General features: G+C 42.0%; 1 protein-coding gene across 3 annotated transcripts in view; it reads left to right on the top strand.

Moving 5' to 3' along the window:
* ADCY8 (adenylate cyclase 8) overlaps positions 1-12626 on the top strand; it is a 136893-nt gene extending 124267 nt beyond the window's left edge. For 2 of the 3 annotated variants that reach the window (XM_081322743.1, XM_081322741.1), the window contains 5 exons: positions 1100-1258; positions 5962-6108; positions 8341-8433; positions 9529-9643; positions 11755-12626. In XM_081322743.1, coding sequence (XP_081178869.1) covers positions 1100-1258; positions 5962-6108; positions 8341-8433; positions 9529-9643; positions 11755-12242 — 1002 coding nt within the window. In that variant the 3' untranslated portion in view covers positions 12243-12626. The remainder of the gene's footprint in view (positions 1-1099; positions 1259-5961; positions 6109-8340; positions 8434-9528; positions 9644-11754) is intronic. The other variant, XM_081322742.1, reaches the window with a different exon arrangement.
* Positions 12627-14206: the final 1580 nt, after the last annotated feature.

Here is a 14206-nt window from a genome sequence, read left to right as displayed (position 1 = left end):
ATCCAGAGACTCAAAGGACACATCATTGGCGCAATGACATTTATAAATCTTCACACCGGAATTGATTTAATATCTTCCTAAACTTTGACTTAGAAGGCTATTCTTAAGGACAAACTACACATTACATTAATTACACATTGTGGAACTCCTTCTCTGATTTTATTGGCTTCAAAGTAGCTATGCAGCCTTTGACCCACATCGGTATCTTTTTGGAGAGGGAGAGGATTTTTAACCCTTTCCTCTCTAGCTTATCCCCAGGGAACATTTTAAAAGGGGAAAAAAAGGTCTCAGTTGACTTTTACTTCAGAACAGGGAAAAAATATATGCATGGGAATGGCTAATTTTCGGAGGAATGAATTAAAATATCTTTTTCTATGCCCAGAGAGTCTGAGGATCCCAAATGTTTAATTGAGTGGTTTAATGTCAAGTGCAAGGAATCGGGACCACATGTTAAGTTGTAGCTCAACAAAGTGTATTTGTCAAGTCTATAAATAAGCATCTAGTTAACTAAAGTTCAATACTAAATTAGCATCAGAGTCAACACAATTCAAGAGGAGTTGGACTTGGACCATTTGTGGCAATGTAATGACTCTAAGCTGATGATGCACTTAACTCCATCACCCAGTTCTACCTGATTTTCTCTTACCTCTTCCATGTACTAGATCTGTGTTTGTCCTTGAAGATAGTCTACAAATCACCCCCAACAGTCTAATACAGGGGTCCCCAACCCCCGGTCTGTGAACCAGTACAGGTCCGCAGCATGCCAGCAAACGGTCTGCACAAACAAGCAAAGCCCCATTCGTGGGATGCAGGAAGCACACAAAACCATACACCCTTCGGTCCACAGAAAAAACCTCTCTCCACAGAACCGGTCCCTGGTGCCCAAAAGGTTGGGGACCTCTCGTCTAATATGAATATCTCTGCACCAAGTTTCATTAACTGCCAGATTATTTCAAGTCCAAATCTGGAAGTTGGTGTTTCTCCCTATCTACTCTGTCACCCTAGCACTGATTCAGTATCTACCCTCACTTCGCTTAGGTACCTATTCTTAAGGATGGGCTACGTGTCCAATTAAAAAGAGGCTTTTCTGTCTTTGCAGCTGGAATACACGGCAAGGCTTGACTTTCTGTGGCGCGGCCAGGCCAAAGAAGAAATCAATGAGATGAAAGAGTTAAGAGAACATAACGAAAATATGCTGCGCAATATTCTGCCGAGCCACGTGGCCCGTCACTTCCTGGAAAAGGACCGAGATAATGAAGTACGTAAGAATTGGGTTCTCATAATGGTCGTGGCCAAAAGCAAAGCTTTGCTTTAGAGTTTTCTTTCTGATTTTAATAAAGGTTGGAAAGCTGTCGAGAAGAATGGATAGACCCTTGAGGAATGTATGTAGAACCCCTTATAAAAACATCAACCTAGCCTGCAAAAATAGGAAGAATTGAGGAAGAAGCTCAAGAGTGGCCCACCTTGATGCAGGGGAAGAAAAGAGAATCTCTGTCAGGCTTTCAACATTCTGCCACGGTTATCCCAAAGATGCTTTTTCAGGAGACAACTGGACTTTTTTGTTTTTTCTTTGAAGACTTTTCACTTCTCATCCAAGCAGATTCTTCAGCTCTGACTGGATGGTGAGGAAATGGAAAGATTTATACTCCTTTCAGACAGCTGTTCATTTGCAGGTAGCATTAGCATTATCGACTGGCTAAAAGAATGCAAACAACTGACTGTCTGCAAGGAGTATAAATCTTTCCATTCCCCACCATCCAGTCAGAGCTGAAGAAGCTTCTGGGATGAGAAGCAAAACGTCTTCAAAGAAAAACAAGAAAATCCAGTTGCCTCCTTGCAAAAGCATCTTTGGGATAATGATGACCTGGATGACTGAGAATCTCCATAGCCATTCTGTCATTCTACCCCCAAAACAGATCCATTTTTTTAAAAAAAGAGGAATTCCCTGACACTGACAGCTGATAAGTATTGGAATAGCCCATCTTCTGGAGATGTGAGGGCTCCATTCTTGAAAGTTTTCAGACCACGTTTGGACAGTAGAACCCTTGGTGCTCTCTGAGCTTGGCTGCTTGCCTGCAGACATTTCATTACAGCATCACAGTCTGGTTTGGAAGCATCACTGCTCCAGACAGGAAGGCGGTGCAGAGAGTGGTGAGGATGGCCGAAAAGATCATTGGCAGTTCCCTCCCTCCCATCCAGGACGTAGCACAGAAGTGTTGCTTGAGCAGGGTCCGTAAGATTATCTGGGACACTACTCATCCTCTTCACAATGTGTTTTCCTTGTTTCCTTCTGGGAGGAGTGGGCTTCGTGGTATCCATAGCAGAACATCCAGATTCAACCATAGTTTCTTTCCACACAGCATTAACCTTGTGAATTCTCAGGCTTCCTCCTTCCATTATACATTCAATATGGACAGTATTTAATATTTTATTGTTATGTATATGTAAGGGTGTGGGTCTATACGTATGCTGTATATAGTATGTTTTAGGTGTGTGTCATGTATGTGTTCCACTTTGAGAGCGGGCAACTACATTTCATTTTTGATGTGTGCCGTTGTGCCCACAGTAAAAAAAAAATGGCAATAAAGGTTATCTCTTATCTCTAACTAGATAACATGGCCAGTGCTGGTGAGAGTGGGGTTGGCTCCATTTATATACGGTAACTTGCCCTGCCAGTGTTGGGTTGGGGTGTGGTCTTTCTTTTCTTTGGTCATTCCAAGGAGAACGACTAAGAACTATTAGAAGATTGGACAACAGTTTGGCTGGGATGCTATCCAGATCCCTGCCCTGGGCAAAGGATTGGATGAGAAGCTGTCAAGGTCCCTTCCCAAACCCGTGATGTTAATTAACTTTTTCCTGTCCTCTGAAGTAGCTATGTGAGGCAAAGGGTATCACCTGCTTCCTAATGGTAAGCCATATCTCTTCTTAGCACTGTCGGAAGAAAAGTCTTCATTATGGTTCATCCAAGCTGGGAATAAACATGGCAACTGCTTTGGGAAGAAAGTTGTAGTTTATTGAAGAGGAGAACCAGACAGGAAGATGGCTGGCAGAAAAGAAGGACTGACCACATGTAGGGAGTGGGTTTTTATACCCTCTGGATCCTTTTGTTTGGAGTTGCTTCCTGTTCCTGTTTGAGGCTACTTCCTGGGTCATGAACATTTGACCTGAGTCTGAGTGTGCCTTTTCTGGTATTCTGATGAGTTAATCCTATTGTGTCCTGTCTTAGACTTTGGGTGGGGTATGTAGACTTTAGGCATCTTTGTCTTCTTAATGTTCTAGCTCCAACCTTCCTGATGGTTTACATTTGCATGTCTATAGAACTGGTTTTCTGCTTGTCGGAAGGAGACCTGGGACTATTAAAACATCTAGGCATGCTTTCCTGGTTCTTCAATATCTTTTTAGGAAATATATTTTTCTGCCCTTTTAATATTTCCTTCTCTGGGGAGCTGACTTCCCACGGCACTGAAAGCATACTTGCCATTTGCAAGAGTAATTCTGTAACACCGCCTTTGATCTCTCCCCACTACCACCCCCCACCCCAATCCTCCCAGGCTCTCCCCTCCTGCTGTTGCATTGAATAATCATACCTTCAGGGAGCTTCTGCATCAGCTGCCTGGATCATTCAAGGTTCAATACAGTAAACACTTATTTACATAATACGCCAGCCTCCCCCTTCCCCAGGGAAGCCAGTAGGGAAATGAATGCTTTCCTTTCTGCACAGATTGACTTCAAAGGCTCGCCACACGAAAGCTTCCGAATCCAGAAAACAAGCGACTGCAAACAGATTGCAGGTCGACCTTTCCCAGCCTCTCCAGATGCGGGGAACCTCCTGTTTTTGATCCGAAGTTATGTAAGGGAGTCAGGTGTTTTATAGGGCGTTCATTCCTGGACTCTGCCTTTTTTTTTTGTGAACTACAGGAATCTGGGTTGGGAGGGTGAGAGGAAGCACCCTTAGTTGGCTGTTTAATGACTGTTGTAATGATGACATGACTTTTTTTTTACAGCCTCTGAATATGTTTTGGCTTTTTAGTGTATTCTTTTTTGGAGCGGCGTGGTGGCCTAGTGGTGAAGACATTTGTCTCCCACTTGGAAGGTTGAGAGTTCAGTCTTAGGTAGCGACAGAGCATATAATCCTAATCATAATATGCATAATATGCAGGAGACCTATACTATTTCTCATAAATAGCACCAAACTAACAGGGTGCAACAGTAACAGAGATGGAACGGATCTTGGAGGTTTAACTAGTCCAAACACTGCTCTTGCAGGAGACCTATACTATTTCTGATAAATAGCTGTCCAGTCTCTTCTTAAAAGTCTCCAGTGATGGGGCACCCACACCTTCCGAAGGCAAGTTGTTCCACTGGTTAATTGTTCTCACTGTTAGGAATTTTCTCATTAGTTCTAGGTTTTTTCTCCCCTTGGTTAGTTTCCATCCGTTGCTTCTTGTCCTACCTTCAGGTGGTTTGGTAAGTAAGTTGGCCCCCTCTTCCTTGTGGCAGTCCTTCAAGTAGAATAGAATAGAGATGGAAGGGACCTTGGAGGTCTTCTAGTCCAGCCCCCCACTCGAGCAGGAGAACCTATACTATCTCAGACAAGTGACTGTCCAGTCTCTTCTTAAAAATGAAGTATTGGAAGTGAAGTATTGGAAGACTGCTATCATGTCACCCCTGGTCCTTCTTTTCACTAGACTTAATAAAGTTACTTTGGTGCCGTTAGTCGGACTTTTGCATTCATTAACTGAAATAATATGATGGGGCACTCATATAACCTCAAATGAAGGTTTTCATATTCTCCTCCACTGAGCCCAGTGACCTGATAGATTCTACTATGGTCCTTGTTTAACAACACTTAGATTAACTACACCTCAAGACATGTTAGCATTTCATAATCATAATCATAATAGTAAAGTTGGAAGGGACCTTGGAGGTCATCTAGTCCAACCCCCTGCTCAGGCAGGAAACCCTGTACCATTTCAGACAAATGGCTGTCCAGTCTCTTCTTAAAAACTTCCAGTGTTGGAGCATTCACAGCTTCTGGAGGCAGTCCTAGGCAGCAAACAAACAAACAAAAATTCTGCTGAGAACTCTGCATGGTGTCAGGAAGGGCATCCGGTCAGTAAATGCTCAGTTCCATCCAGTCACCCCAACTCTACCCCGAATTAAGGGATTACAGGGTCATAAAAAAGGGAGTATATTCTTTGATGGACATTTCTATTGTTTATTTGGGTTTCACCTTTTCTGTATCACTAGCAACTAAGATGATCAAAGGCCTGGAAGCTAAAACATATGAAAAACGGCTGCAGGTCTTGGGTTTGACTAGTCTAAAGGGGGGAAAAAGAAATAGGGGTGAGATGATAGCAGTATTCCAGTATTTTAGAGGCTGCCACAAAGAAGAGGGGGGTCAAATTATTCTCTCAAAGCACCAGAGGGCAGGACAAGAAACAACGGTTGGAAACTGATCAAAGAGAGAAGCAACCTGGAATTAAGGAGAAACTTCCTGATAGTGAGGACAATTAACCAGTGGAACAGCTTGCCTTCACAATCATGGGTGCTCCATCACTGGAGGTTTTTAAGAAGAGGCTGGACAGTCGCTTTTCTGGGATGGTATAGGTTCTTCTGCTTGAGCAGGGGGGCTGGACTAGAAGACCTCCAAGGTCCCTTCCAGCTCTGTTCTGTTCTGTTCTGTTTCATTCCGTTCTGTTCCGTTCCATTCTAGCATCACCTTGGTGTACACAGAAGATAGAGTCATAGGCCTGGACGGGACCTCAGAGGTCTTCTAGCCCAACCCCCCTTCTCAAGCCAGGAGACCTTATATCATCCTGGTCAAATGAAACCGGCAACTACATAGATCGAACAAATACGCACATATTCGTGGCAAGAAAAGGCACGCCGTTTTTTTCTCTTCCGCCAAATGTCACAAAATGGCATCTTTTTCTCCTCTGCCCTTCTTTGCCTTTCTAGGATCTCTACTCTCAGTCCTACGATGCTGTGGGCGTCATGTTTGCCTCCATCCCTGGTTTTGCCGACTTCTATTCCCAGACCGAAATGAACAACCAGGGTGTGGAGTGCCTGCGACTGCTGAACGAAATCATCGCTGACTTTGACGAGGTAATTGTTGCAACCCTTCAGGCCCAGAGAAGGAGTGAGATTTAAGGAACAGCTGGCCCGGCCAGCAGGCCTGGCATTTTGTCAGCCGATCGATTATTTAACCCCTGTGTTTGTGCCGTTTTAGCTAGCAGCTAATCTCTTTTTAATTCTGAGGCACAGGGATTGATTCCAAGATGCAGGTGAGTCCAGCTTGAGTAGATGGGGTGAATTGGAATCAAGGAGAGAAGCAACCTAGAGTTAAGAAGAAATTTCCTGACAGTTAGAATTAATCAGTGGAACAACCTGCCTCCAGAAGTTGTGGTTGCTCCAACACTGGAAGCTTTTAAGAAGAGACTGGACAGCCATTTGTCTGAAATGATGTAGGGTTTCCTGCCTGAGCAAGGGGTTGGACTAGAAGACCTCCAAGGTCCCTTCCAACTCTGTTATTCTATTCTATTCTATTCTATTCTATTCTATTCTATTCTATTCTATTCTATTCTATTCTATTCTATTCTATTCTATTCTAGTCTAGTCTAGTCTAGTCTAGTCTAGTCTAGTCTAGTCTAGTCTAGTCTAGTCTAGTCTACTCTACTCTACTCTTCTCTACTCTATTCTATTCCATATTTTCTATTCTATTCTATTCTATTCTATTCTATTCTATTCTATTCCATTCTATTCTATTCTATTCTATTCTACTCTACTCTACTCTACTCTACTCTACTATATATTATATTATATATCTATTCTATATTCTGTTTTATTCTATATTCTATTCTATTCTGTTCTGTTCTGTATTCTATTCTATTTTAGTTTCTGTTCTATTCTGTTTTATTCTGTATTGTATTCTCCTCTCCTCTAATTCTATTCCGTTCTGTTCTACTCTACTCTATTCCATTCCATTCCATTCCATTCCATTCCATTCCATTCCATTCCATTCCATTCCATTCCATTCCATTCTATTCTATTCTATTCTATTCTATTCTATTCTATTCTATTCTATTCTATTCTATTCTATTCTATTCTATTCTATTCTATTCTATTCTATTCTATTCTATTCCTCACTGTCAGGAACCTTCTCCTTAATTCCAGGTTGCCTCTCTCTTTGATCAGTTTCCAACCATTGTTTCTCGTCCTTCCCTCTGGTGCTTTGGAGAATATCTTTGTGGCAGCCCCTCAAATAATGCAATACTGTTATCATGTCTCTCCTATTTCTTCTTTTCTTTAGACTAGCCAAACCCAAGTCCTGTAGCCTTTCTTCATATGTTTTAGTCTCCAGGCCTTGGATCATCTTAGTTTCCCTTCTCTGAATTTTTCCCAAACTCTCAACATCTTTTTTGTGATATGGTCACCAATTATGCAACAATTTGTCTGTTAATCATTATTTTTAGTTCTTCTTCCTTTCGTCAAGGTGTAATGGAGTCCTTCAGGATCATCGATCATCTTTTTTTTTGGGGGGGGGTCAATGCAATACAGATAGTCGAATTTAGTGGCCTTTTGAAGTTGCAACTGTATTGAAACAAGATAATATATGATTCAGTGTGTTGATGTGTCTCTGAATTTGCAGGAATTTGCAGCCATTAGGGTAGCTTAAGGGCTAAACTGATGGATGTGGAGAAGGTATTCTTTCACCTTTATATAGTCCTTGACTTACAACAGTTTATCTGATGACCATTTGAAGTTACAATGGTACTGAAAAAAGTGATTTATGACCATTTTTCACACTTAACGGCCATTGCGGCATTCTCACGGTCACATGATCAAAATTCAAACGCTTGGCAACTGACTCATATTTATGATGGTTGCAGTGTCCTGGGGTCATGTGATCCCCTTTTGTGACCTTCTGACAAGCAAAGTCAGTGGCGAAGCTAGATTCATTTGACAGTTGTGTTACTGACTTCACAACTGCAGTGATTCCCTTAACAACTGTGGCACGAAAGAACAACTGTCTCACTTACCAACAGAAGTTTGAGGTTCATTTGTGGTCATACGGCAAGGACTACCTATATTGTCTATTACTCTAAAGCAGAGGTCTTCAAGCTTGGCCCTTTTATGACTTGTGGACTTCAACTCCCAGAATTCCTCAGCTAGGCACGCTGGCTGAGGAATTCTGGGAGTTGAAGTCCACAGTCATAAAAGGGCCAAGTTTGAGGAGCCCGGCTCAAAAGCAATAAATCACAGGCTTGAAGGATGTAAAATGAAATCCTTTAGCAAGAATGTATATGCTAATCATGACTTTGAAATCCTTGTTTTCAGTTACTAGGTGAAGAACGATTTCAGGATATTGAAAAAATTAAAACCATTGGAAGCACATATATGGCGGTATCAGGGCTATCCCCTGAAAAACAGGTAAGGAGCTAATCTGATTTTCTAACACATGTTTGCCTGTTTCAAGAGAGAGAGAAGAAGGAAGCCACAGCCCAATCAAGACTAGCAAGGCAAAGCATTATATATAAACAACCAGCAAATTCCACTCTTCCTCACACAGATGAAGTCACCCAGCCTGATAACCGATAGGAAACAACAAGCTTGGAGCACGCCAACAACCCAACAGTTGAACCCTGAGCCACATAAATTTTCAGCTATAGATTTCAGATACTTTTCTATAGCCAGCATTTTTTTTTCATTTTTTCATTCCTCTTCATCATTGATTTAGACACAGAAGAAGGAAGATTTGTAAGCAGATCTGGGGGTAGAGCTGCATAGTTTGTTCTTGTCCCATCTCTTTGCCATTTTGAGATCCTAATAAAGTAGAGTTGTGAATTGTGCAGTAGGGTTGTTTGCTTTAATAATTCTTCAAACACCTAATTCCCACAGAACTGTCTTGTGTCTATTTAACCATGTAGTATGGCTGTATTGCTTTTATCCTTCACATCTGTTCCACTACTTTCTCTTATTGGTATCAGGATTATTATTACTTTGATATTATGAATATTATTACTTTGTTGTTTCGCATGTACACTGAGAGCTTATGCACCAGAGACAAATTCTCTGTGTGTCTATCACACTTGGCCAATATTCTATTCTGTTCTGCTGTGTTTTGTTCTGTTCTGCTGTGTTCTACTCCTACTCTACTCTACTCTACTCTACTCTACTCTACTCTACTCTATTCTACTCTACTCCTTTCCATTCCATTCCATTCCATTCCATTCTATTCTATTCTATTCTATTCTAAAATGGCATCCTCAGTGAGCATGGGAGAGCAAGGACAAATTAGATAGAGGAACTGAACAGGACTAGAATCTTCCTATGTCTCTAGGAAAGTTCTCTTTATTGTGATGTTGCTATTGTGATGCTGTGGTATTCCAAAAAGAGAAAAGCTTTCTCTCCTGGCTAATATTCCGCAATCTTTAAGTTCAGTCCTCTGAACTGTTGCAGAATTTGGCTCCCTGTTGACGGAGCAGCTGATCAGCCAACACGTTGATTCTGTCTTTCATTCCTCAGCAGTGTGAAGATAAGTGGGGCCATTTATGCGCCCTGGCAGATTTCTCCATTGCACTGAATGAAAGCATTCAAGAGATTAACAAACATTCTTTCAACAACTTTGAGCTCCGCATTGGTACGTATCTGCTGAACGTGAGCTCCACGGTGCCCTAGACCAGCAAGGTTCCCACCAGCTGATTTATTGAATCACTTTAATGCAGCTTGCCATAGGTAGAAAGGTCAGCAAGATTTACACATGCATTCCTTTGAAAACCCAAAGTTACTTCCTCCTTAAAGAGTGCAAGCAACTCTTCACAAGGTCATGATATCATTTCTCCAATATTTGAACTAGATGTCAGGTGAAGCGACCAGATCCACACATGAAGAGTTCAACTAGCTACTTTATTGCTCATGCCCAGACTAGATAAAAGTTCAGTGGCATTCAAGTAGGACCGGGCCTTGCTTTTCTATGCCTATGTAATGACTCCAGACTAATTCCCTGCTTGACTCCCCCTGGCTCAGCCAGTCTGTCTTCGACACTAGATGAAGGCTAAACCTTCCAGATATATCACACCCTGTATCTACGGCTCTATCAGCTTCTTTTAAGTTATTAACTAGTAGCAGTATATTGAAATTCCCTTACAATTTAAGTTCTATTGTGTGCATATTTGTGGGGTCCCTTGTGCTTTCTGAGCTTGGATATTTTCTTGTGGACATTACATTACCCAACTAGGTAACATCATCAGTGCACTGCTGGAACATCTGCAAGAAAACAATCAAGTTTAGAGAGCACCAAGGACTACAGATTTCAACCCTGAATTACAAATATTCCTCTCTGTTAGTATATATGTGTTATAGGAGCGTGGTGGCTCATGTAGTTAGGATGCTAGATTGGAGGTGAGCTAGCCCGCATTTGAGACCTGAGTGCTGTTGTGTGGCAGGGTGAGTTCTGATCACTCGCTCCAGCTTCTTGATGGGGACATGAAAGGAGCCCCCCACTTGTGTTCCCCAGGCTACAGTGATGTCACCAACTCATCCTTTCAACCCAGAAACACCTTGAATGGTGCTTCAAAAACAAACAGGATGAGGGAGTGCATATGTATTAACATTATATGTTAAACCTAGGAAATATTCGTTCCTCCCTTCTGTTAGTTGAGCAACGGGCACCATGTGGTCTTTAAGATGTGCTTGGACATGCCCCTCTTGCATTTTACCATTACAGCAGTCCTCGACTTGCAACAGTTTATTTAGTGACCAATCAAAGTTACAATGGCAGTCAAAAAAGTGACTTATGACCATTTTTCACACTTATAACCATTGTAGCATCCCCTTAGTCATGTGATCAAAATTTGGAAGCTTAACAACTGACTCCTATTTATGATGGCTGCAGTGTCCCGGGGTCATGTGATTCCCCTTTAGCGACTTTCTGACGAGCACAGCCAGATTCACTTAACAACCATGTTACTAACTTAACAACTGCAATGATCCACTGAACAACTGTAGCAAAATAAGTTATAAAATGGGGCGAAACTCACTTAACAATTTTTTCACTTAGCAACGTAAATGTTGGGCTCAGTTCTGGTCATAAGCCGAGGACTATCTGTACCCTTGCAATGTCTGTGGGACCACAATTTGTCCGCTGCAAGTTGGAAGGCTCTAACTCTGTATGTGACAAAGGCATGAATGGATTTGGAGAGGAACTGGATATAGTCAATGGTGGGATTCAAATATGTGAACAACCGGTTCTGTGCGTGGATGCCGCTTCCGGAAGTCCATTCTGGGTCTAGGCAACAACAAAATTAGCTACCAGTTGGGCCGAAGTGTGAACCGGCCAAATCCCACCCCTGTATATAGTTAGATTCACCGAAACCCTCACCAAGAGCCTTGGTGGAGCAGTGGGCTAATGCCTCCTTAAGTAACACCAGCTGCCTGCAATTAGTGCAGGTTCGCGTCCCACCAGGCTCAAGGTTGACTCAGCCTTCCATCCTTCCGAGGTAGGTAAAATGAGGACCCAGATTGTTGGGGGCAATAAGCTGACTTTGTAATAATGCCGCTTGGGAGGGGTGTGAAAGCCCTAATAAGCAGGCATATACATAGAATGAAGGCTACTGCTAAGCTTGTAAGCCGCCCTGAGTCTTCGGAGAAGGGCGGGATATAAATGGAATTAAAATAAAAAAAAAATAAAAAAAAATTCGTAGGATCGCTCTGTATCATAATCGTAATTTGCTTTTTTTTTTCTCTTTGTAGGTATCAGCCATGGCTCGGTTGTAGCTGGGGTCATTGGTGCTAAGAAACCACAGTATGATATCTGGGGCAAAACTGTTAATTTAGCTAGCCGAATGGACAGTACCGGAATTAGCGGCCGGATGCAAGTGCCTGAGGAAACCTATCTGATCTTGAAGGACCGAGGATTCGCTTTTGACTATCGGGGAGAGATTTACGTCAAGGGCATCAGCGAGCAAGAAGGCAAAATCAAAACCTACTTCCTCCTGGGGAGGGTCCAGCCCAACCCTTTGACCTTGCAACCAAGAAAACTAACGGGACAATATTCCTTAGCTGCCGTTGTGCTGGGACTCGTGCAATCTCTGAACAGGCAAAAGCAGAAGCAAATTTTAACCGAGAACAATAATTCAGGCATCATTAAGGCTCACTACAACCGGCGGATTTTACTAACTCCGGGCGGATCCGAGTCAACTGCCCAGGTGGAAGCCGCAGAGAAGACGGATTTGCCATAAACCTGCATCCTCCTTAACGATTTCTTTCCTTTCCTTTCCTTTTTTTTAATTTCTTTTATATATGAAATAAATATATAAATAAATACGTTTTAATTTTTTTTAGAACCAGCTTTTTTTTTCCCCGACGCACCCACAGGCATGGCATCTCCTCCACCGTTTCCCCAGCGGCGAATCATCAGAGGTTGCCTTAGAAACGCTTCGAAGGTCCTGCTCCAATTCGGAATCCGGATTCCGATCTTGGAGTTGGGACATCCGATATCTGATTCCCTCCCACACAGTTCCACACTAATAATAATAAAAAAGGTAGGGATGAGGCAGAAGATGAGTGGATTGGGCTTTGAATCCCAACGATCCAAAGTCCTGGTCAACTTTTCAATAATTTATTTATTTATTTATTATTTAAACTTGTATACCACCCTATTCCCTTAGGACTCAGGGCGGTTTACAGGGAAAAATTAAAAATATATAACATACAAAGTTAAAATCGATTAAAACTAAGATTAAATTAAGTCCCTGAATTCAACTAAAACCCCATTAATAAATAATTAAAACCCCTCAGTCTGGGCCAGACAGCTCAAAAAACCAAGTTTTCAAGTCCCTGCGAAATGAGCGAAGGTCGGGGGCAGTCCTAAGCTCCGTGGGAAGCCTTAATTGGAAAGATTAGATGTTTTTCTGAGGTTTTAACCTACAGTCCTGGACTTATACAACTTTAACAGAGCCTGCCAACAAGCTTGTTTGCAGTTGTGGTTAAGGAAACATGGCATTCACAAAGTAGCCACCACAATTGTTAAGTGGACGCTTCAGTAGTTATGTGAACCAATGGTTTACTAGGGTTAGGGTTTTGCCCAAAAACGGAAGCAAATGTCACATTTCAGCAAAACTGTCATAAAACATGGTCCACATGAACACAGGATGCTGCAAACAGCCACAAATTCAGTCCAGTTGCTAAGCACTCAAGTTTGGTCAGATAACTGAGGGGTGTGTGTGTGTGGGTGTGTGTTTGTGTGTGTGTGTGTGTGTGTGAGTGAGTGAGTGATGCGGTGGTGATGATCAGAACTCTGAATCTGGGTCATAAATAGCCCCCAGGTAGATCCAGCATACGTCTGAACAGTCACTAAATTGAGGCCTACGACTCTGTTATCAGAGTGTGAATCCTGAATGTATGTCACCATACTGCACAGACCTCCAGGTTTATTTATTTGTAAAAAAAATTATCAAAGAGGGCACAATGGCTCAGCAGTTAAAGATGCTGAGCTTGTCAGCTGGAAAGCTGATAATCCAGGTTCGAGACCCAAGCGCCACGCAACGGGGTGAGCTCCCGTCCCTTGCTGCAGCTCCTGCCCATCTAGCAGTTCAAAAGCATGCAAATAAGAGTAGATTAATAGGTACCACTTCTTTGGGAAAGTAACAGTGTTCCCTGAGCCTTGGCATATAGTAATGCTGGCCACATAACCACGGAAAATGTATTCGGACAATCCTGGGTCCCTCAGCCAAGAAATGGGGATGCACACTGCCCCCTAGAGTCAGATATGGCTGGACAGGTGAAACCTTTTCATTTTTTAATAAAATAATAATAATAATAATAATAATAATAATAATAATAATAATAATATAATAATAATAATAATAATAATAATAATAATAATAATAATAATAATAATAATAATAATAATAATAATAATAATAATAATAAAGTTGGAAGGGACCTTGAAGGTCATCTAGTCCAACCCCCTGCTCAGGCAGGAAACCCTATACCATTTCAGACAAATGGCTGTCCAGTCTCTTCTTAAAAACTTCCAGTGATGAAGCACCCACAATTTCTGGAGGCAAATTGTTCCCCTGATTAATTGTTCTGTCAGGAAATTTCTCCTCAGTTCTAAGTTGCTTCTCTCCAGTGCTTTTTTGTAAAAAAAAAAAGGTGCCGGAACTCACACATGTCATACAACCCACCTTGCCTACCCTAC

Source organism: Vipera berus (assembly GCF_964194415.1).
Source record: "Vipera berus genome assembly, chromosome: 3".
Taxonomy (NCBI): Eukaryota; Metazoa; Chordata; class Lepidosauria; order Squamata; family Viperidae; genus Vipera; species Vipera berus.
Note: the sequence above shows the minus strand (reverse complement) of the source record. Positions and strands in the feature narration are given on the sequence as shown.